Genomic DNA, 24173 nt, shown 5'->3' with positions numbered 1-24173 from the left:
GTGAGATTAGCACTGATCGTTAATCAAAAATGCGTCTACAAAACAATGGTCATTTGCAACATTTTATGACAGCAGGTCAGTTTGAAATATTGCAGCGAGTAACGCAACAGTCAGGAGCAGCCACAGTCAGCTGATAAATAAAGAGCTGCAGGCGACAGGCTGCTCACCTCCACCTTCTCAGTCAGGTAACCAACTCCTTTCACTTTTGCTGTTCGCAGGCTCATGTCGTGTGCAGCATAAAGTCAGATTATGACTGCTCACAGAATAATGGAAAAAGACCAATTATTGCCTGACAGTCTATAGCCTCTTTTGTTGTTTTTTGGCAAGTCCAACCCCCACAGTGTCTGCTTAAAAACCTTCTGGACCTTGAACAAATGTAGTTGACCCCTGGTATACAGTATTTGTAGTAAATGGGCTTAAACTGCAAACTCTACTCTATATTTGGAAGTCTAAGTATATGTCTGTCTCATGTTCTAGAGAAATGCAGTTGACAGGCATAAAACAGAGGAGTGATCTTGGTTGTATTCAAAACAGAGCAGTGTCTGGGCAGCATTCCTAAATGACTGAGGTCAAGGTGATGCGAGTTAACGTGAGCTTCCCTTAGAACTGTGAAGAAGCGTTCCCAGTGGTATTTCCACAGTGTTTCCATTGTAAACACTGATCTGGACAAGCTTCATGGTTTAAGCTTAAAAGGCAAAAATGCTGATTTGCTTCCTCCCAATTTTTCCTACAGCAGATAACCTTGTTCCTAATGAAAACAAAAAATTGCAACTGCCTGAAACACCTGCCGTTCTCAAACACGTGTACCCTGCTGCACTAACCACAGAGATTCAAATGATGGTAACAGGGGCATTCATTTGGCAAGCTGAACAGTGTGATTAAACTGTATGAGTTAATCTTCATGTACACCTGCACACATACACACACACTATCAGCTTTTAATGACAAAAGAGAAGTTCCGCGTCTTGGCAGCGACAAAAGACAACATGTATATGTGTAAATACATGTTTAACATCGAGGTGAAGTGAGAACATGTGTGTGTCCATGCCTCAGCACCCCCACACACAGTGTGCGCCCCTCCCCAGCTGTTACTTTGGGGGTCTGGATCAGACAGCTGTCCCTCTGGCCTGAACAGAGCTCACACTGTTCTGAAAAAGACATGCTCAGCACATTGTTCAGAGGTTTCTCTGCCTCCCTCTCTCAGCGGGGTTCTGTCAGGCAGGCCAAACAAAAGACACTGGAAACACCCAACAGTGGCACAGCCAGCCACAACGAGCATGGTAATAACACACACACACACACACACACTTTAGGGAATTAATAATCATTTTCATTTTCAATATATTGTGCCTTTTTAAATTAAACTAATGGTGAAGAGAATAAAACACAAACATTCATCATGATCTTGTTTTAGATCATATTAGCCTTGTCTGCCCAATAGCCACAAAAAAACTCAAAATTCTTCTTTTTTTATATCAAGGAGAGAAATGCCTTATAAAAATGAGAAAAGATGTATAAAGAATAATTGTAATAATTAATTGATTGATCATTTCAATGTCCAAATTTCTAGCTGTTAGTCATACAACTGAGCTTGAAAGCATCTTTGAAGGTTTCTGAGTGGTAAAATAAGGAAATGAAAACAGACAGGACAGACAGGAGGACTCACCTAGACCTGACGTGTAGATGGCCTTCACAGACTTCTTCATCTTGTACAGAACACTGCGGTCCACGTCCAGAGCCTGGACACACAAAGACAAAGAGACAGACATTGAGAAGTCATCACTAAAGTTATTGTAGAGCTATCATTAACAGCAGCATGGAAAGGAGGGCTCTCATCATCAAACATGTTTGTGATTGGCTTTTACTGACAGCACACTGTGCTGGTTTGAAGGATTTACGGTGGCAAAAATGTCTATTATTCATGTGATTTGTTTTCCCCCCCCCATCAGTTTTTCAATTTTATTTACTGACGCGTCTGTTCCACCAACATCATGTCTCCACTTCCTCCCACAACAATGTTTTTTCACATTGATTAAAGATATACTGTATGTCAATTTTAGAGCTGTTATTTCTGTAAATCCTGTACAGCTGCATCAATGTAATTCACACTTTTCTCAAACTTCTTACACTATTTATTATTAATGTTGTTAGGTAGCTAGCCAGCCATATATGAGGATGAAGTCCCATTTTTAATCCCACCTACAAACCTTTCACATAGCGTCTCTAACCGAGGGAAACACCTGTCAATGAAGCCAGACCTTCTTGAGATGTGGGTGGCGATTCAGAGGTATAGAGTCAGGTTAGCGTTCGGATCTGCAGTAGTACGGTAAATCACCTTTGTAAAGTTCACACTGTACAGACTGTGGATTCAACTCTTCTGTCATTTTTGAGGTTGCAGTTTGTGTTGTTGCTGTACTGAGTTGAATTATATTGATTACATTGTTTGGTGTTCCTGCTGGCGTTTTTGTCCACGCCCTCAATGCATGACTCCGTGTGGTGGGTACAGTTTGTGTGTGTGTGTGTGTGTGTCTATACCATTTCCACTCTGGCTGCAAGTAATGAATAATTCAAGGCAGAACTAAGAATAGACCTGAGCTCCCTTGTAAGTTTGTGTGTGTGTGTGTGTGTGTGTGTGTGTGTGTGTGTGTGTGTGTGTGTGTGTGTGTGTGTGTGTGTGTGTCAGTATAATAGCTTGTAGGACAAGAGCAGTGAGCATCTGAGGTCCCTTACTTGAAGGACAGTTTCTCTGACATGTGTATGCACGGGAACACACACTAACCTGTGAATAAGTCACACACTTTTACATATGCGTCAGCCCACACTCACACACTAACCAGAACAAACGCCGAAAGTCCGGCTGAGACAATGCAGCACTGTAGCAGTGATGAGTGAGGGAGCCTCTCGGGATGCGGGGGATTTGGGGAAATTAGTTTTTAGAGAGCTTTATTAAGTACGTTCGCCCAACCGAGCCAAAGCCGGCGCCACCTTCCCCTGCCCTGCTCCCCGTCTGAATGACATATCAGATCCCCTGGACCCTCTGAAAACAAAAACACACAATGGCTCCCATTCAGCTACAATGCACACACACCAATACTGTACATTGCACACACTCCCACATTGTCCTCTTTGTAACACCACTGGATTAGATGACAACATTTATTAAATCCATAAATCGGGGCTATATTAACATCCACGCTATGAGCGGTTCGCTATTGCGAAACTGAAGAACCACTCAGCACCAGCACTTTCCCCAGGGTCATATTTGTCACACACACACACATACACACACACAAAAGGGAAGAGGAAATGACATAAATTAAATGTCACTGGCAGAGGAATGGGCAGAATAAAATAACAGAGCTCACAGAGAAGACAAGAATACTGACATATAGAAGAGTGCCTTTTCACTTTATCAATGGTGGCTCATAGTGGCCACCTATGAAGTGTGGCAAAAGAGCCCTAGTCAGCCTGTTAGGGTATACAGTTACTCTGGTCAGACTCAAATTTGCAGTCCTAATGAAATAATTATCCGATCAAGCAAAGGCATGTCTGTCCTTTTACATTTATTTCTATTTCAGTGAGTATTGGTCTCATATCCCGATATAGATTATTTCATATCCCTCTTGATATATAACATTTTCATGATTCAACTCATGATTTTTCTCTTTATCATCAAGGCAGGGTAAGCTATTCAGGAGAAATCCAACACCAGGACAGAAACCATGAACAGAGTGAACAACCACACAGCAAGTAATGTAACTAACGTTATTTAGGTTGTGGGCTAGCAAACTGTAGCTACTTGCTGCTGCAAAGCTAACATGAGAGGACGAGACGGTACCAGAGCAGCACAGCAGCTCTAGACAGCAATACAACACTCCTGCTGCTATAGCTCACATCACAACAACAGCACATCTCTGTGAACTAGAAAGTAACCTAGTACTGTTGCGTGGCTTGCCCATACAACCGACTTCTCTCTGAGGTATGAGCTCCTCGTTTTTGTTTGCATGGTCTGAGTCCTCCTGTTCAGTATCATCCAGTTATGAGTAAACTTCACGAGCTTCTCCTCCACATTTGTTTATTCTTAATGCAAATTCTTTCCCTGCAACACAGGCAAGTGTGGAAGAACGGACCGCGGTGAAGTTAGTTTCAAGTTGGATAATCGACAGATGTTGGTTGAATATCCAACGTAAAACTTCACCGCAGTGCGAAGTGTCCTCCCCTTGTAAAGTATAAAATTTGCGACACAATGAAATAAACGATAGAGCATCATTTTAATGGATGGACGTTTTGCTATCATCAAACAATTGATATCGTCATATCGCACAGACCTATTTAGGTGTATCAAGCTTCAAGGAAAATGAGCAGTTGCACTATCACGCAGCAAAGGCCAAATATTTTATGGCTGTGGCGAATGTTCATTAGTAAGTAGTCATCTAGAAGAAACTACATTTACAAAATAAGATGCGCCATAATCTACAAGTTGGGAAAAGACAAACAGCCTAAGCACAGTTAATGTGCAAGTTTGTCTCACTGACTAGTTTGATCATTTCCAGCTGGACACACACTTTACCCAATAGGCCATTTTCACAAAGACATTTTGACATGTAAAAGCAGGAAAAGCTCAGGTATAAATACTAAAATTAATGATTTTACTGAAATTGCTGTTGATTACATTTTTTCCAGCAGCCTTTATTACTTTAACACCTTTAACAAGGGTCTCGACACTGCAAAACACGTTGTTGAGTTGTTATTAAGCAACGTAAGGTACAGTCTCATTCACAACAAGTCCTGACCTCAAGCTGGAACAAACAAAACAAAAGGTAACACCTTTAAACAAAGATAAAAAAAACAGTTATAATCTAAATGACAAAAAAAATTTGCAGGTTGGATTAGAAAAAACTCCCAGACACAGCAGTAGGTGTTAAAAAGTAACACATGCTAAAAATAAAACCTGACATCCTTCACCAGGGGAACTGTGCAAATTAAAAGAGGCCGGCTAGAAGCTGAGTAAAAGTAGGATTACAGTGCTGTGGTTTTAGTTCCTTCAACTCCTGTTAAATGACTCATCCATTACACATGCTATTATCTCATTAGCTCTGTCTGGCTCAGACATACTCCCCCAACTGTAGCTCAGACCCCACACAGCCACACGTGCCTGCTTTCTGTACCGAGTACTATCTCTGTCTACACTGCCAAACCCATCCAACCACACAAAGACTTTCAAAAAGGTAACTGGAGATGACCACTGAGTGTTTTCTGAGCAGAGCTGATTCCACCTCCGGCTCTGCCCTGTACGTTAAATCGACTCGCTTAGAGCAAAAGCCTGGAGAGCACTGAAAGCATTTCTTTAGGTATCTGGTATCTGAGAGACATTATAAACACAGAGTGTATGATAGTGGTGCCAACATCAATTTTGGACAGAAAAATACTATTTCAGTATTAGAGATGAAACGATTACCGGTTTAACGGTAAACCATGGTAAAATTCCCGACGGTTATTATTACCGTACACATTTTAATTACCATGATAACCGGGTACGATTAACCGCACTGTTATAATCTCACGGCAAACACGGTCCAGCGTCTCCCAGAAGAAGGCGCGCATGCACAGAATGCAACGTCGGTTTGTTTGGGTCAATGACAACACAGCGGAAGACAATGCTGCGGAGATTTTCCAGTCACTCTGAAGCCCAGTCGTATTTTAGTGTTTATGAGAGCACTGAGGGAAACTTGATTGAAGAAAATCACCTTACAGTGAACGCAGGGTGAGTTAATTTTTTGCTTTGGTTTGTCTCCTGACTTGCTAACAGCGTGTAAAACTGAAGCTGCTCTTGTAAAAACTCTACACGTTGTTCTGTTGCTGTGTGCGTCGTGTGTCGGCAGAGTCTATTCGTCCACTGCACATGACAACATGTTACGCTGTTTAGTCAACCAACCAGCATATCTAGAAACGCTACAGACTCCTCTGTATTTATGTCCGTGTTTGGGCTCATTACAATTACTATCACTGCCTTTTTGGCACATTTTTACAATACCGTGATAATACTGATAACTGTGACAATTTTGGTCACTATAATCGTGATATGAAATTTTCATACCGTTTCATCCCTATTCAGTATTGCAGGAAGCAATTTAAAAATCACCCCGTAACACACAGTGGAAACTTTAATTAATTTATTGATTATTTGATGTGTGTTTGGTGTAGAGGGTGTGAGGTCAAACAAGGGTGAGCTACTGAAGTCAAAGCATGTAACGGTGTTTAACAGCCATGTGGTGCACAGAATCAATCAGACACCAGCCTGTCCTTGTGCGTTTAATCCATAATTCATAAGAAGAGTACAGCTAAAATGTGTCAAGATATGTTTGACACGATACCTGCACTGTAATGTTGATAGCTGGCTGTGATTACAGTTTGGTGAAATTTAAGTCACATATTCTTGTAGTTAAGCATGGTATCACAACTTTGTTACTGCTTATAAGAAAATGACAAAAGAGGGGGCAAACAGAAACGCAGCACTCTGACCAACTTAGCCAGGCTCCCTGGCAGCAGCGTTAAATGTTTTTATGGAGAGAGACAAGCCAAATGGACAAGAGATTTATAGCAATCTGTTCACTTGACTGCAGCTTTTGGTGTGTGTAGCTGCATCACCACAGTCAGATGGCAGCTACGTGTTCTGCTCTAGTATCATGTAACTGCTTTAGTATAAGATGTTCTTTGTCAGCTACTGCGACATACAGCAAACTGCAACTGTACAACAACCCTTCTTCATTGGTTGGCGTGCGTCACCTCGCTTTCAACTTAAAAACCTTGTAACGTCGTAATCACAGGCAGCCTCGTGACCCAAAATGTATCGGCTCAATTTTCCCAAACAGGTTTGGAAAATCACGATGAATGAAGTTGTTCTGGGAATCTCCCAAGTATGAGTCTATTTTAATATCAAGCAGGCTTGTGTTAACATAGAGCATGTCATAATGTTATCTACATCTACAGAATCGCATTACAACACCAGAGAAGTCGCTAACGTTTGCCGCTTAAAGAGTCAAACCTTTGCTTTATCCCTGTTCAACTCTACATGCTGTAGTGTTTTCACACTTGAAAATGGCATAATAAGAAAGTCAGTAACAGGGCTCTCCAGTGTGAGTCTTTCACTCGCGTATGCTGCTAAAAATAAATACATGCGAACCGTAAAAAATATTTACGAGCATGTTGGGTGAGTAAAGACTAAAAGCTGCTCTAATCTCCCAGGATTCTTTGACCCAGGATGCAACATGTGCTTCATCTGGTCATCCTCCTCTTGAGAACAACATGTTGCCCTTGTTCTGTTTTACATCTGTTTTACATCTGTTTTACTTAAGTTATTGTTATAAATGTACTAAATAAAAATAATCTTGTTTACATAAAGTGTGGCATGGGTGATGCTGGTGTATCGTGATCCGTCCCTGGTTCAAAAACTATAAGTCTCAATGCCTCACTGCCCCAGAGTTTTTAGTGAGGAGATCAAGGTTTTAAAAAGCAGCGTCCATGTTTAAAAAACTGTTTTCACTGTATCAAATGTTCCTAAAAAATCTGTTTCAGTGTTTCAAGCTCAATATTTTAAAAGGCCCATGCCGAGTGTCCTGATACTTGGGTTTTCACGTTCATAGTCTTCCACTGGTTTCCCCTTCAAAATTGCACACAAGGATAAGGATGACACACACAGAGTATAAATATATAATGAATTGTCTGTTATTTAAAATTTTTTTGTCACTGTGCTCTTCAAGGTGCTCATTTAGGAGCATATGTGCTCCTTGGGAAAAAAGTTAATCTGCTTTATTTTGGGGTTTGCTGGCAATGCACACCATTGTCCCACAATACAACGCACACAGGAAATTGAGGAGCTACTAACAGCTGCAAAATATGTATTTTAAACTGGTCCCGGAAGATCTTCGAAAATAAAAACAGTTTCCATTGCTTTGTTTTTGTTTGATTGGCTATGGATTTTCACACATACTGTGTCATTTCCTGTGAGTATAAAATGATAAAAGACACTTTGATATTGTGACTTAAATGCTCTACTGGCAGATTGGTATATCTAAGGCCTTCTTGACCTCCACATACTGCCGGTTCCCAGCCCATGAATCAGTCTGACCAGCTGAAGCCTTGCACGCACATCAACATGCAAATCACAGCTCCCATCAACCTACGGCCTCGCTCGCTGCAACGCAAACATCCCCCCCCAAAAAAAATCAGGCAGTATCACGCTCCAGCAGACCCTTTCAATTTGCAGAGAGTGGTCTGATGAGGAAAGGGGCGAGAGTGGGGGACAGACAGGCAGGGTAATAAACCAATCCCACCTGAACACAACAAAAACACTGCTCTAAATCATTCACACAGAGAGCGAGAGAGAGAGGACTCCTATCACTTTCACACATTTCCACTCTGATATGCTCTCCAGGGTTGAGCAAAGTGACTCTTCTCCAAGCGCATGGATGCCCAACAGTATGTGCGAGCCCTCTTGTTTGTAGCAAAGACTGCGCTAAAATTAGACACTTAACCCCAAAAAAGGTTTTCACAGTGAGAGGGGAATTCCACTACCGACAGCGCCGGATCCGAGCTGAATCCTTGCACAATAGACCCTAGGCCTCCGAGCCTGCAGCTGCTTCACAAGCACACTTCATGAAATCACTGCAGTGTCAGCATTTTTCCTCTACTGATAGCAGCTCGCGGTAAACTAACCACAGTGGCTCTTTTCTCCCGCCCTGCCACTGACTGACCGTTTCAGCCTAAGCAGTAGGAGGAGAAACCCGAACTGAATTGAATTAATCCTCGCCTTAATGCATGGCATCATCGTCACCATCATAATCATCGTGATTACAATCTGGCACCATCTGCTGCTAGCCAATCTTCAGAGGCTATCAAACGCGGCCCGGGTCACGGGGGTCGTAGCCACGGTGATCCATTCACTTATGGTCGTGCATTTCCTGAACAGTAGAGTAACGTGTGTCAGGTTACTGATCTCTTTGAGCACAGTACAGATATCTAATATCTAATCATATCTAATGTACGTGCATAGACAGATAGAGAGGGAAAGAAGATACTGTTAACCCAGTTAATGAGGAAGCTCAGATTACAGTAGGAATTTACGTTGAGAGGCAAGAGGACAGTCTTTCCATCCTGAGAATAGAATAGCTTGGTTGTTCTGTATCAGGGGGTATGACTATTAAAGAGAATCCCTTCTCCCCAGCTTCATAACTACATCCTCTTGGCCTAGCAGTTACCACAACCACCTTTGGATGAAAGAATAAACGGCGTAAACCAACACGAGACCCAAATTAAGTGAATAACTTCTGTAAATCTTTTGATTGCTGTCAAAAAGCTCTGCTGAGAGCACAAAGTTCGACTACGAGGATCCAAACCAAAGAGAATGAATCTGATGTGCTTGCCCAGCATTTCCAGAGGTCTTCATGACCACAAACAGGAAGGGGAAATTAGCAAAAGAGGGTCACCAAGTCTTCTCATAGTGCATCCATTGTCCATCTCTGAGCTGTTCACATCAAACATTGAAAGTCCCATTATACGGCTGCAACCCCAAGAAGAATGCAAAGCTAATACTGGATACCAGACAAGGTGGGAAAATTTGTTTTGGATAGGTTTTCCAAATAAGCGCACTTTTCTGTTATCGGTTTAGTGCAACGCTACCAAAATTGCAGCCAAGATGGATAAGGTAACAGTGTGACTGAACAATCATTTTCATTACTGGGGAATCTGCTGAATACATTGCTGAATAAATCAACCGTTTGTGTCACAAGTCCCAGAGCTCTAGGTGAAGTCTTCAAAAAGCTCGTTTTGTCTGAACAACTGTAGGATATAATAGGAAACTATGATATTCTGTTTACAATCAATCAAAATTGTTGCGGATTCATTTTTTTGGCAAACAACGTATCGATTTATTGTATAATCATTTTAGCTCTAGTGTGACTGAAATAGAGAGACAAAGGGAAATGTTTGTGTGTGTGCATGAGAGTGGTAAGCATCTTTGCTCCATGAATAAAACAACAATCAGGTATTCCTCAATGACAAAAGGCTGCTTTAAGCACTCCATGTACTGAGGCTCATATGTGTGCTTCTGTGAACAAAAAGCTCACTTCACATGAAAACAGGGGGACGGGGAGGAGAGCAATATGCCGCTGACTACAAGAAAACTGAGTCAAGCTAACAAGCCTGTTGTAGTAGTAGTGCTCTCCACCTCTTACTCCGCTGTCTATTGAAGAAAGACATTCCTGGATGATTGCATGCCAGAGTGACTGACAGACAAGACAGAGTCCCAGCCCCATTGTTCCTGCCGACTAACTATCTGCTGATGACAGCATGTCTGCTTGGCAAGACGCTGTCCCACTTTTCTCAGAGGGCCCCACCACCATACAGCACACACACACATCCAGTTTTAACAAAACATTATCCGAGCAATCCCCCCCGTCTGTAGTATTTCTATCGTTATCTCCACACACTTCTTTAAAGCTGACACACACACACACACACACACACACACACACACACACACACACACACACCTTCTGTCTCCTTATAACCCTTTAAGCCCCCACATACTGTGGAACTCAGGCAATAAGAAGGCTGCAGTCTGGGATGTAATTATCCAATTTATTTGGTGCAATAGTGGGTACAGTATCTGTGATGGCTGTGGTGGGTTGTAAACCATGTTTCATGAAGATACCAGATGTAACACGATAAACCCAAACAAACTTCACTCCTCAAAGAACACTACTAAAACATCTAAGTGTGCGCTGGTTTTATTGTGAAAATCACGGGCAAGACTTACCCATCACGTTAAATCATATTTATTTCACCACTGTGGTGCGGTCAGGAGAAGCAACAAAAAAAGTGAAAGTGGATCTCTCAGCGAGACAGTTCTAATCCATTGTCCTTTTTGATCAATTTTTCAGATCAATAACTGCCACAGGCAGGCGGCACGTTCACAATATCCGGCTTTTTCATTAAGCATCACTCCACAATATTACAATGAGCTGGGATCTTCTCTCAAAAAGCTAAATGACATCCAATAAAAGCAGGGAACAGGTCTGACAACCAGCAGTACAATAGATATCTGAGATGTTGGGGTTCAACAATTTTGAAACTTTCCGATAAAGTGAACAGAGGTGAAAAAGTACGCAGGAATTGAAGCTCCCGCTCAATATATTTTTCATAATTTTTCATGTACAGCCTTAGCACTTCACGCTGGTGTGAAATGTTGATGTACTACACCACCATTCTGTTCTCCCATATGGCTGCCAACAGTTATGTTAGATCACCTGAAAGTTATCCATCCCTGTAGAAAAAAATAAAACATCAGATCATTAGTAGGCAGTCTTGTCCACTATACATTACAGAGCGAGACACGTCAGCATTTCTGCAGGTGCTCAGCTACAGCTCCACATGTGGTACAGTCAGCGTAAACACAGGAAGGGCGCTCTCTTTTTACTTCGAACGTCCACAGAGGAAAAGCTGTGACTCATTCAAAACATATGTCAAATATACAGTTTAACCCTGCAGGCATCAAAGAGGAAGCAGAACCCTGAGGAGGCAGTGCTCCGGTAAAGCTGTTCACTGTAGTACAAACTTTTTCTGTTACAACGGTCACATTTTAAAGTTAGTGCTTAAGACAGCACCACTGCAAGATGGATTCTTAACTACAGTCTGAGTCCATTTAGTGTACCCAGAGCTACAAACCCACTGTTTTTTTTAAAAATCTATCCGAAAACACCCTTTCAAGTGTTTCATTCACAACTTTTCTCCATGCTGAGTGAGTAAAGTCAATATTTGGATAAAAATGGGTTCCATCAAGCAGACCGCTAACAGGCCATGGTTGCAGGGTTTCTCTGTTCTCTCAGACAGCTAAGATGTGTGTAGTCAGCCTGCCCCGGGGAAGCATGGAAAACCCCAGCATGCAGGTTCAGTGGGAGTGCGGGACAGAGAGAAAGGGAGGGGAAGGGCAATTTAACTCTGCCATAAGACAGTCTGACACAAGCTCATTAACGCGCAGATGCACGTAGGAAACAAAATTGATGTACACTGCACGGCAAAGATGAGACAGTTGTACAAGTCATTAAAAAATGTACACTGAGTCAGTATCTGCAAGAGATTTGTTATAGACAGAGAGAAACACTTTTTGGGAGCTCTGAACTCAGAGATTGATTGCAAACAACTTGTAGGATTTGGTTCCATTTGTGTGCAGGTTCTTTCTGCCTGACTGCGAGTTATTCAAACTTCTCATCTACTTACGAGCCTTCTGGTATTTTAGCACCGGGACACTTGGGGCTTTACAGCTCCGCAGTGAGCGCTACAAAGACCACTGCTGGACCAGAGCCTCAACCGCCAGCTGCCAGAAATCACACTGGGGTGACAACATCAACTGTAGTACTTTAAGTGTTAGAGAAAACAAGCTTTCATGTTAACTGCTGAGGAGCTGTTTAGGGTGTTTTACATTTTACAAGGTGAGAGACCCAGGCAGTGTTTTTTTTTCCGTTTGGTGTTCCCAGACAGATGTGCTGTCTCATGGTGATAATACTTCAGGGGCAATGTTCTGGGTGTTTTTTTTTGTCTGGTGTCTAGACTTATCAGAGCCCTAACCTGTTACTAACAAAGTTTAAAACATACTTTGTTTGTCATTGTTCTCATTTGAACATTAGCATTTACTCAATGATAGCATTTCTTCAACCATCTTTAAAAGAAAACAAAGAGGGTTAGGTGAGGAGTATATTTATTTCCCTGAAACGCAATAAATAAAAATCACAGTGGAGACCTGATGGCGCCATGTTTAAAACCTGATAAAATGGTCCACGACTTTGAGGGGAGTCTTTAATGAAGTTTATAAACTAGCAGGAGACTGATAAAAAACCAAGTTGGAAGGAGGGGCCGGGAAATAAGGACCAAATGTGCTGCGCTTTGAAGGGGGAAAATACTCTTCTGACTTCACCTCCGAGTCACTGTTTGGCTCTTTTCACATTGACGTAAGTGTCAACCTTGTGGTGTCAAAGCAGGAGCGCCAGAGACAAAGTGCCCAGTAGTTGCCTGAAACACACAAGGGAAAATGACCTTCTTTCTCCTGGAAAACGCTGCAGCAACACACTACAGAGAGCATAACTCTGTAGTTTGTGTGTGTGTGTGTGTGTTTGCTGTGCTGTGATATTGTGGGTTGAAGCACACTTCAGTCAGACAAAAAAAATACCTTAATTTCAAACAAGTCCTTTTGAACTCTGCTGGGAACTCATGACATGAAAAGAGTTTTGCTTGACATAAACCGTGCCCCTCAATGAAACCATTAGACAATCTGAAGAGTCCAAGACTTAAGAGAACTTCACAAAGGGTCTACAGATAAAACCTGCAGAAGTTAAATTAGAGCATTATTTCAAATAGTAAAATGTTTTATGTGACTATTGCCAACTCTAAAGATGTTTCCTATTGTACAAAAGAGACACAGGATCTGGGAGCATTTCGAACATTAAATAAATCATTGCGTGCATCAAAACACAGACTAAATTAAGATAATAATGAGAAAAATGTTATGATTTCTGGAATAAAGAACCCTTAAGAGCCTCCAAGGAGTTCATGTTAAAACATTCCCCCAACAGAGAAGAAGTCTGGGTCTGTTCCCTGAGTGAAAGTGACAGCAGGACAACACAACTGTGAGGATTCACCCCCCCCCCCCACCACACTCTGGCCCCAAGCAGCGCAGAGTGGCCTGGACTACAAATCAATGGTGGAGTTCATTAATGAAGAGGCAGGGCCTGTCAGGGGACAATAAACGTCAACAGGAGCCGTCTCAGACAATCTGGGCCAGGACACACTGATGGATGAGATGAGCTTTAGGTTCCCATTTAGCCCCAGTGCGCCTAGTGTCCAACCCCTTAACCTCCGTATGGGATGGAGAGCAGCCTGTCTCCCCTTTCATCTCAATCCCCTTCACCATGCTAGAGAGTTTCACCCTCCTCCAAACCAAACAGACCTACCAGGAGTGGCAACGGCCAATCACATCACTCCCAAACCACAACATCCACAGTCAATGAGGACAGACTGTGTACAAAAGTGAGTAAAATCATATCACATCCTTACAGCCAAAGCCCATCGGGGGTAAGAGAGATCGTGGCTTTGAATCAACCGGGACATGACTGTGACCTTCACCTCTGGCAGGTCCATGGGGCGGGCTGTTGCCTCAATAATGAGGGCCGGGATAGGGCCTGTCTCTGGATGATAACACAGATCCTGCTCTATCTGGGCCTGGACCCTCTTATTTTAAACAAAGATGCCATAGGAAACACTGAGGTCCTACATACAGGATGAAAAGGGTTTTTGCTAGAACTAAGGTTAGGGTGATCCATCACTGAATCTGAAAGTTAGAATCCGAGAGTAGGTGACGTTCTGGTACATGTTGTCCTCCTGAACTGTTTGGTACAAAATATGAGTGTTAGAAGTGGTAGAACTTTCTGTTCAATGGGCTCTCTGAACCAAAACTTGCAGTCTCTTTAATCTAATACGGTCTTATTATGTTCATGTTTGGGCATGTGCATAAATAAATTAGCATACACAACATAACAAAAACCAATGTAAAAAGCTGCTGTTTCGCTACTCTGGTGGCATTAACTACGGTAAGGCCAAGTCAAGGGACGGTGGGGACGGCAGATGTAGAGTGAGGGTGAAGGGGGGAGACAGAACTGCAGTGATCTTGCCAGAAATCCCATTTCAATTATAGGAAGCATTAGGCTTAGGGGGTATTCTGAAGACTGGCCAGAGTGTCTGAGGGTTTAGACTGCTCACTTTGGCCAGACAGCACATTTAGGCCATGTGTGCGTGAGCGCTCATAGATCCATGAGTGTGTCTCTAAAGCTATTAGATGTGGATTGTCCCTGCATCGATAATCCTATGGTCTGAAGCCTTGTTTAAACTTTCCACCAGGCCACCTGTTGCAGGGGTGCAGCTGTTGTCCCCAGCTAGGCCACAGCCATTCCTGCCAACCTTGCCTGAAATTGGGAGGGGGGCGGAATAAGGGCAGAAAAAGGCCAGGCCTATCTCGGGAACTACTCCAGCACAAGCTGGCAGACTGACACGGGAGTTACGCGAACACACTTGCCTTTGGATGTTGGAACACATAAATTGTTGCACATTAAATGAGCGACATTTCAGTGCAAAGCGGTAGTACAGAGTAAGTATTATGTTCTCCAACAACCTGTTATACAAAGACAGAGCAGTGTAGCAACAGAAGAATTTGAGACATCATCTTGTGTTAACAGAAGAAAACAGTTTGTTTCAAGGTAAAGCATGTACCCAAAACAACCAAATACGCCCACAGCACTAACATCAGAAAAGCCAGAAACAGTCTGTGAGAACCAGACTGAAGCCTGGTGTGGTCTGGCCAGCCAGTGCCAATATTAACTACAAGGGCTGTGAATACCATCGCCATTCCTAGAGGTTCTCCCTAATGATCTCTCAACAAACTTAAGCAGCAAGGCAGTGTGCCTTATGAGTAAATAGCTGGCATACCAGCGTGATGGCCCTCTGTTGTATGAAATATTAAGCTAATGGAAGACTAATGATGCTAGCCTTTCAGGACTGAGTCACCCCCAGCCCCCCTCAACACCAGTAATGGCCCATGAAAAGGTAACCTGGCTATAAATAAGAGTTATTCATCTGCAAAAAATTAATAAACTGGACGAAGGGATACGGGACAGAGGGAGAGACTTAGTGGATGGGTGGGTTTCTGGCACTGTATAAGGGAGCTCTGTTGTCTCTAGAGGGATACAGGCCTACAGTTTGTACAGTATTGTTGGTGGTTATTTGGGTTCATGTGAGGCACATGATCCCAAATTGGTTCTTGGTCTAGAAACAGCTTCAACAATCAAGTCGTTTTAAGCTATAACGTGCAATTCAAATTTTTGATAGGAAGCCAATAATAAGAACCCACCAATGCCATGATCTCAAAAAACTAAATGTTCTGATACTTCATAAAATTTTCTAATGTTAAACTTATCCATAAATGCCTACATAACCAGGCCCCTCTCTAAGCCACGCACCTCTTAGTTACTGTTGCTAAGTCCGTTGGACCTGTAGGACTATTACTGCAGTCCCTGGAGTAATATTGTGTAATTTTTGGAAAAAGCCAACATTTTCCTGGATTTGTTTTAGGTTTTGGAAAGTGAATAAATCATACTTCTCCTTTCAACCTCTCTGGGTAGCAAGTGTAACTATTAAAAGTGCCACAGGAATAGCTTTGACCATATCTTGGGAAAATACTGCAAAAAAATCTAGGAAACGACTCATTTTGCACTAGAGTCAATAGAGCGCAGCCATGAAAGTGTCGGACCTCAGTTAGAGCAAGTCATATACTGCGCAGTGATTGGCCAGCTGCATATTCGGGGCGTGGCTCAGCGCAGGGTCAATTATAGAGACCTGGTGCCTTTTTGATTCTCAAAAACACCCTTTCGAGAGACGTTTTTCTCTGTTGGAAGGGATCGTACAGAAGAAGGGAAGTCAAAGGGGATAATGAACAGGCTCAGCTAGATACACAGATTTTATTACTGTTTTGCATGTTTTTTCTCTAATGAGCTCTGTGTATTTGTACAAAGGTTCCTCTGGGGACGAGTGTTGCAAACTAGCTTAGGTTATGAATGCTGTAGTATGTGGGATTGGTTGATGCTATGTACTTGTCCTGGTGAAAATAAACATTATGTAAATATACAGGGCCAGGGAGACAGGCATACTGAGGACAGAGCAGAAATTTGCTTATGGGCCAGGACAGACTAAAACAACCTGGGGATATTTGTATTTATGCAGCAGTAACCAGGAATGTCCACAACTGCATTACAAGTAGGCACTCTACCCGTCAAGCCACTTGTAATTTACAAAGCAGCTGTAATGACATGAAACATATACTGCCTCTATAAGCAGCTGACAGACTGATCAAAGGGCTTTACTGTCGACAATACAAAAGCTTGTCTTGAATGTCAAGTAGTGATGGTTGTTTTGCAGCCACAAGCCCTAATACTCAGCAATCTTGCGCAGTCTACTGTATGAGTCAGATCCGTTCCATACTGTATTCAGTTCACAGACACGTTGAGAAGGCTGAACTGATCCACTCTGCCAGAGAATTAATATACAGTAAATCTTTACACACCTGCAAGCTGTAAGTGCAACACTGTGATATTACACACACATATACCTGTCTTCATACCTGAAGTTAGAAGTAGATGCACTTCAGATTGTTCAAGGAGACAACTATATTGATTGCATCATTTTAGGAGTGTCTCTGCCTGACAGGATTCAGTAACTGGGGCATAAACACAGTCACAGATGCAAAAATAGACTAAGACTACAATGTGTGCTAGTTTCTGGCCTCAGACAGACTCATGAGGTTTTCTTGGGTGAGACAAAAGCACAGGGGCATTTTCATTCCGATCAATACTTAACACAGAGCTCAGCTCAGCCCTCGGGGCTGATGCCTCCTTCAAATGGAACTTGTGAGGTCATGTTTTTAACACGGAAAGCTGAGAACACAATTGGCTTTCTATTGCCAAATGAAAACACTCGTGAAACTTCGCAAAAACACTAATAGGCAACTGGAAAGAAAAATGGATGTCACTTTGTCAAATATGGCGAATGAATGAATGAATTTTGTGTATTCTGCATTTCAATGTCTCACAAGAAATTCTACAAGATGTACTTCGCACAAGGGTTTTCAAAGTCTGAAACTGAAGGGCCTCCCCTCAATCAAAGCTTGGAAAAAGGTGCGTAATTTGATAACTAACGTAATATTTTTTCACCTCCATTCACCGAGCCTCCTGTGAAACTGTTTGGAGGTGTTCGCATATGTCAAAACTCATAAGGGTAATCAGAAAATCTACACACAAAAATGTCAAAGTTTTGAATGATTAATATTAGGAGTGGATCATAGCATCCCCAGTGTACGAGAGCAGTCACTACTTGCCATTTTCATCATTTTGAATGAAACTTAACGGGAAAAACCAGATCCCAGAGCTCTTATTTCCAAAAGTCAACACAAGTGTGAAGGAAGAAAAGCCGTGTTCTACAGTCGCACAAAGGGGGGTCATGACACAAATCCCAACATCCTCTTACTGGATAAACAGGTTTTTATTACCGTGGTTTTAGCAGCACACATACACAAACACACACAAGCTCTCTGTAAGGCCTCTATAGCCAGCAGTTTTAAACTACTAGCCTAATTAAAGTTGTGTCAGATGCAATTAAGTTTAGAAAAAAGTAATTACGCAACATTTGCGCACCCATTTCCGCAAAACCTCGGAGTGCTTGAGAGTCCCCTCTCCTATTAATGTTCTCGAAGGCTTTCTTGAAAACAAACAGACCCAGGTCAGTTTTAAAGGTTTTAAAGGAGATGAGGCTGTGAGTGCATTAGCGATTTTAAACAAGTGCAAGCTCGATTTGGAAATACAGAGCACTGGATGCACTCTATTTCATACATTTGGGGTAAGATGGTCTGAACAAGGAGGGAGAAAAGGAAAATCTTTAAAGCCTAAACATTCAACAAAGCTCAGAAGATCTACCAAACAGCTCAAAACTGTGAATGTTGTCAATAATAATTTATTAAGATTAAAATTACTCTGTGGACAGAATTGAAAACCTTGCTATAAATGGATTTGTGTTTAAATTGTTTCTATCCCTGTTTTGTTCTCACTGGTAACAAGATTGGGGAGCAGAACTTCTATGTAATCAGTACCAAACACAAAGCAGTACTTAAACCATCTGGTACAGCAGATTTACACATTAACCACACCCCTCTACTAACAGATTAAATCTCCCTTGTCAACAAGTTACACCCTCTTAAAAAACAAACTTGTGTCAAAAGAAGAGATGTATTAGTGATTTAGAGTGTAAACAAATGGCAAGGCTTTGCTCAAAAAGGGGGAACCTCCATCAATTTTACACGTCAAAGTCTGTTTACAGTCTTGGGCAGAGTTGTACATATTCTTTGTGTCAGATGAATTGGCTCAAGTAATGTCACTTCAGTCTGCGTTGGGTCGGGCTGAAGACTACAATTCTGAAAATGAAAAAGAATGATCTCACCAGACTTCTGTAACCCTCTCCTCATCTCTGCTTGAGGGTAGCGGCCCGAGGCTACATTAGCTGCTACTAGCATAACACAACCAAACTGTTGCATTGTAGGTAATGTAGGTGCCAGGTATTAAATAAAGAACAAGAATGCATGGAAGAAAAAAGATTATACCTCTGGTTCTGTTGCACTGATTTTTATCAGCCATGACAGCAAGGCTGGTATTGTTTTCACCTCGTCAGTCAGTCTGTTTATATGTCTCTGGACAGATTTTGCACGCAATTCAAATAGGGCTGGGTGATATGGCCAAAAATGTTATCATGATAAAAACATTTCATATCATTCGATATATCAAATAATTTTTTATTTCAAGTTTAAAGGCAGATTTTTGTTACTGAGTGAAAATGGAAGAAACCAGATGGTTAATTACTCCAAATTCTGATCAGCAAGAAAAGTTTAACCACAAAAGTTTAACCACTTAACAAATCTGAGGTAGAACATTCAAAACGAATCTGATAAAATCTTTTTCAACAAATGAGAGTAGTGAATCATTTTTGAAGTCATAGAATTAGCTTTGCCAAGATGGCAAGATCCAGGCAGACAAAAAAAGCATATGGTTTTAGCATACAATAATTCAGCAACTAACAACTACAACTAACATGAACAACCATTAGATCCTTAATAATTTACCTTTGCCTAACCAAATAAACAGTCTAATGTACGTATAATATTAACAGCTGAACTAGCTCCCAACATTCAATGTTCGTGTTCTTGCCAAACAACTAATTATTTATCTCATGCCATTAATGACACATTCGAACATTGTCGAACAGTAAACAATAACCATGTTTAATGTTGTACATTCCTTGTATCAAACCAGGGATTTCAGCAAAACACATATATACGCATATCAAAACTAACATAGGGTAATTTGACCCTGCAAGGAGGGTTAGGCATGCTGAATAAATCTGGCACAGTTAAGCAAACTCACTTTTCACATGGCCCTGGCACCATATAATGGTCTCTAGTGATTACTTTTGTTTTAAACTGTCCATCAGGACATCAACAGAGTTCTAGGATTGTGATCCTAAATCAGTATTATTTTAAAGAATGCAACAATGCACAACCATTCTCTACTGTTGCTTGCTAATTTGCACTTCCAAAATATGCTTTAAGATGCATATTCCAAACCAAATACATGCACATAATATTAAAATGTTTATAAAAATACCTTTCCCCTCCCAATAGAGCATTATCATATCCAGAATATTTATGAACTAAAACAACAACAGCATGCCAACAAGAGACTGTGTTCAAAAATCTTGAAGTCAGCAACAAATCAGACAGACCATTATCAAAACTCATAGGTGCCAATTCACAAAACTTAAAATGATATACCAGCCCACTGTTACAGAACACAGTGTTGCTCCAATCAGCATCTCCTCAGCTGTCAGTTCAAGGGTAAAGCTTTCAAGTGAGCGCTTACATAGCAAGCTGTTATTCTAGAGAAGTTCGGAATCAGCACAATGTTTGAAACTCAGCACAATGCTGAAAACAGCTAAATCTGAATTTTCATTTAGTCTTCATAAATATACAGTATGCGGATGTATTATTATACTTGAGGGTGAAAGTTGTCCTCTTGATGGTCACATCTTTCAAGAAACGCTAACAGGAATATAAAAAAGAGCCAATTTTGAACCTTGTAAATAAAATACCAGCTACTTGTGGATGCCTGTATATGTATATTTGTAAATGTGTTTTTGTTTGGGTGCGTGTGTTTGAGATTCCAGGCAGGCTGGCAAACAAGAAGTGAAAGTGTCCCTCATCCACTGCAGTGTGCAATTGGTCAAACAGACCATAGTGAGCGGGGCCTTGTTGTCCCAACAATAAGGCCTTGTGTTCCCTGAGCCTGAGCCTGAGGAGGTCAATGTGGAACAACAACACGCTACTCCACGTCCCTGCAAAAACAATTCAGCAGCTTCAACAGCAGATCCTGTCTCAAGTTGATTCTAAAGCCAACCTCACATGCCAGCAATTACTTCTGGGCTACTGTTGCCCTCCACACACACCTATTTGTTTATTCCTACAGAACACATTACATTTAAGCAGTGCTAAAGTCATTTTCCAATAGCGGATTAATTGCTATTTTAAAACCAGCAGCAGCAGTTTGAAGCAAAACAGGGGTCTGACGCCTAAGTGAAGCACCTGTTGGCCTGAGCAGGTGTGTGTCTGAGTGCCTGGCTTGGTCGTCAACAAACACCACAGATTAAAAATCAAGCCAGAGCCCTGACCAAGGTATGGAGGATCAGGCGCTTAACTTGAAGTTGACTCTTTAACACAGAAGTGGATTAGCTAGAGTAAAACCGACATTAGATGCCAACGACTTATCCAGTCTCTGTACGTATCATATGTTTTTGTTTTGTTTTTTTAAAAAGGTGTAAAAATTGTCTGTTATGATTCCATTCTGATGACATCTAAACCTTCTCCCCGGCAAAATCAGGAAGATTTCCTCACACTACACCTCGCATCTGCAGAGGAGAGACACACTAACACCCATAACACACCGAGATGCTCATGTGGGAACTTCTATTTTTACCATCAGCCAGGGCGAGGCTCTGCCATACAGCACACAAAGTAGGGAAACTATAACAAGGGAAGGAGGGAAGGCGGTGGAGAGCTGTCAGGGAACAAAGCGGAAGTGTCCTTCCTCCTGATGACCTGCAAGTTAAAAGGAAGAACACAGAGTGCTCTCTGTGCACATTTACAGTGCAATGTATCTGGAAACCGGGGAAACAGTGTGATTATTTCTCCTTTTATCACTGTGGGAATGATCACCCAGCCAAAATACTTGCACTGACTGATACTTAAAAGTGGTTTATATGTAGAGGATTGTCCTTTTTTCCTCACTTTGAACTGCACATGTTTTATATATATATATATATATATATATATATATATATATATATATATATATATATATATATATATATATATTTTCTCAATGTTACTCCTGTTTTTGTCCACTCTGTATAAACAGCATCTATAGCGTGTATTTCTCTCTGTCTGGAAGATGGATCCCTCCTCGGTTGCTCTTCCAGAGGTTTTGTCCTTTTTTACCCCAGAAAGGGTCTTTTAGGGGAGTTTTTACTCATCCAAATTGAGGGTTTCAGGATAGAGGGTGTCATGTGTTGAATATATTGTAAAGCCATTTGAAGCAAAGTGAGATATGACTTTAAGCTATATACATGTAATTTACAGACTTACTGTTGCTGTCTAATTGGTAATTAAATGAAAACTACTGTATAATGGCACACAATAGAGCAGGACAGTAATAAAAACCTTCATGAACTATGTCTCAGCTGGTTACAATAAAAACATGGAGCATGGGGGTGCATGTAGTGGGGGGTTTCTTTACCAATTGATCACTACTCTGAGCTGACATATATCTTTAAAATTTGTATGATTAAACGTTGTGTAAATATGGAAGGATAACATCAGAGAATACACAATTCTTATTTTACTCAGATTAGTGGTGGGTTATTTGCCGGATGTTTCTGGGGACTACAATCCCAGTCCCACCAAAATCACTCACCTCTTCCAGGGCAGTCACTGTATTCCTGCAGTGGGACATCCTTGTGGTGAAGTTAGAGGCAGTCGGCGATTTATAATCTTCATTCGTCTCTGCCACAAACTCTGAAACTGTGATTTGGTCTGGCATAATTAATCCCTTTTCTGATAAGAAGAAGAAGAAGCACTTTCCGTAATCCCCCTTCTCGTCTGTACAGTTTTAGGACAGAAAAGTTCACAGCAGCAGTAGTGTCTCTGAAGGTCCCCGCGGGTAGCAAACCATCTCTGTATGTTTATGTCATTCCCTTGTTTGCTCCCAACACAATCCAGTGCAGCGGTGTTGCACGCTGGCTTGAGGAGTTGCAATGTTGCCGCTCACACGGCGTTGTGCTACAAGGTGATGGGTAGGTTATATCCCTCCTGCCTTCTCTTCAAGCCCACACTACTCTCTTTCCATACAATTTTACAGATCGTCCTCTGGTCACAGCATAAAGTGAAGCTGCCGCGATAGAGTCTGTTGTCCTCTCTCTGTGTTCCCAACCCTCCGACAGAGCGAGGTGGACAACTTCTTCCTCCTAACCCGGGGAAACAACAACCAGGCGTTTCAACGGGAGCGCAAGAAATTGACAAAGGTAGAGGAGGGGATTCAATGGACGCGTAACCGCCAATGAGGGACACCAGCTGGTAATTGGCAGCCAATCAGGATTCATGGGAGGCGTGACTCGTGCTGCCTTCAAATGCCCTTTGTACACCACGAAGTCCTCGTTATGTGCCGCATTTAAGCCTTCAACTGCCTTACTAATCTAAAGTTTCAACAGTCAAGTGAGGGTATATATGGAAGCCTATTTCTGTCACTGTGATGAACAACAAAAAAAGTAATTATTTTGAACTGTTCAGTAATTATTTTGAGATACTATAAGTTATTATGTCGAGAAAGTTTCTCATTAGAAGGACCCACAGGTTCTTTTTTTACCCATCACAGTGGCGGAAATGGGCTTCCATATTTCCACAATTATTTTAAAAGCTCAAGAAAAGGGGATTGAATCTGGTATGGAACGTTATGTAAATTTAGTAAAACTTACTGAAACGAACTGATACTTTCATATGTTTCAATAGAGAGCCTAAGTCCCTCCCCTTCCGGTGGAACATCATGGGACTTTACTTCGGAAAAAATATGTATGGTAGTCAATGGCAAGAGATAATACATTTTTTGATCCCCTTTGAATTGTGGTCTGAATTACACATATGATGGTGGTCTATTTAAAATATACAATTAAAAGTCAAGAAAGTTGCATTTTCATGTAAAACTGTTAAGGTATAAGACTGTGAAAATACATAATTACAAAGACCACAAACCCAAAAGTCGTGTATATGACATCATAACTTTTTCTCTCAATGACCAAAGCTAACATTACTGAAGCTAACGTCAAAGAACTTCCATGTGTAGATGATGTGATAAAAGCACTGAGAGTCGTTGGATTAAACACATCAGGTGAGATGTATTTCTGCATGGAACATAGCTAAGTTATCTAGC

At 41.5% G+C, this 24173-nt stretch overlaps 1 protein-coding gene across 1 annotated transcript in view; it reads right to left on the bottom strand.

Annotated features, from left to right (window-relative positions):
• asap2a (ArfGAP with SH3 domain, ankyrin repeat and PH domain 2a) overlaps positions 1-23238 on the bottom strand; it is a 71177-nt gene extending 47939 nt beyond the window's left edge. Inside the window, exons 1-2 of the mRNA XM_038729025.1 lie at positions 22665-23238; positions 1667-1739 (exon numbers count right to left, since the gene is read on the bottom strand). Coding sequence (XP_038584953.1) covers positions 1667-1739; positions 22665-22790 — 199 coding nt within the window. The 5' untranslated portion in view covers positions 22791-23238. The remainder of the gene's footprint in view (positions 1-1666; positions 1740-22664) is intronic.
• Positions 23239-24173: the final 935 nt, after the last annotated feature.

Source organism: Micropterus salmoides, unplaced genomic scaffold (assembly GCF_014851395.1).
Source record: "Micropterus salmoides isolate LMB-PRFRI ecotype aquatic unplaced genomic scaffold, ASM1485139v1 Ms_hic_scaffold_19, whole genome shotgun sequence".
Lineage (NCBI taxonomy): Eukaryota > Metazoa > Chordata > Actinopteri > Centrarchiformes > Centrarchidae > Micropterus > Micropterus salmoides.
The sequence above is the reverse complement of the archived record's forward strand: the minus strand, read 5'-3'. Positions and strand labels throughout refer to the sequence as shown.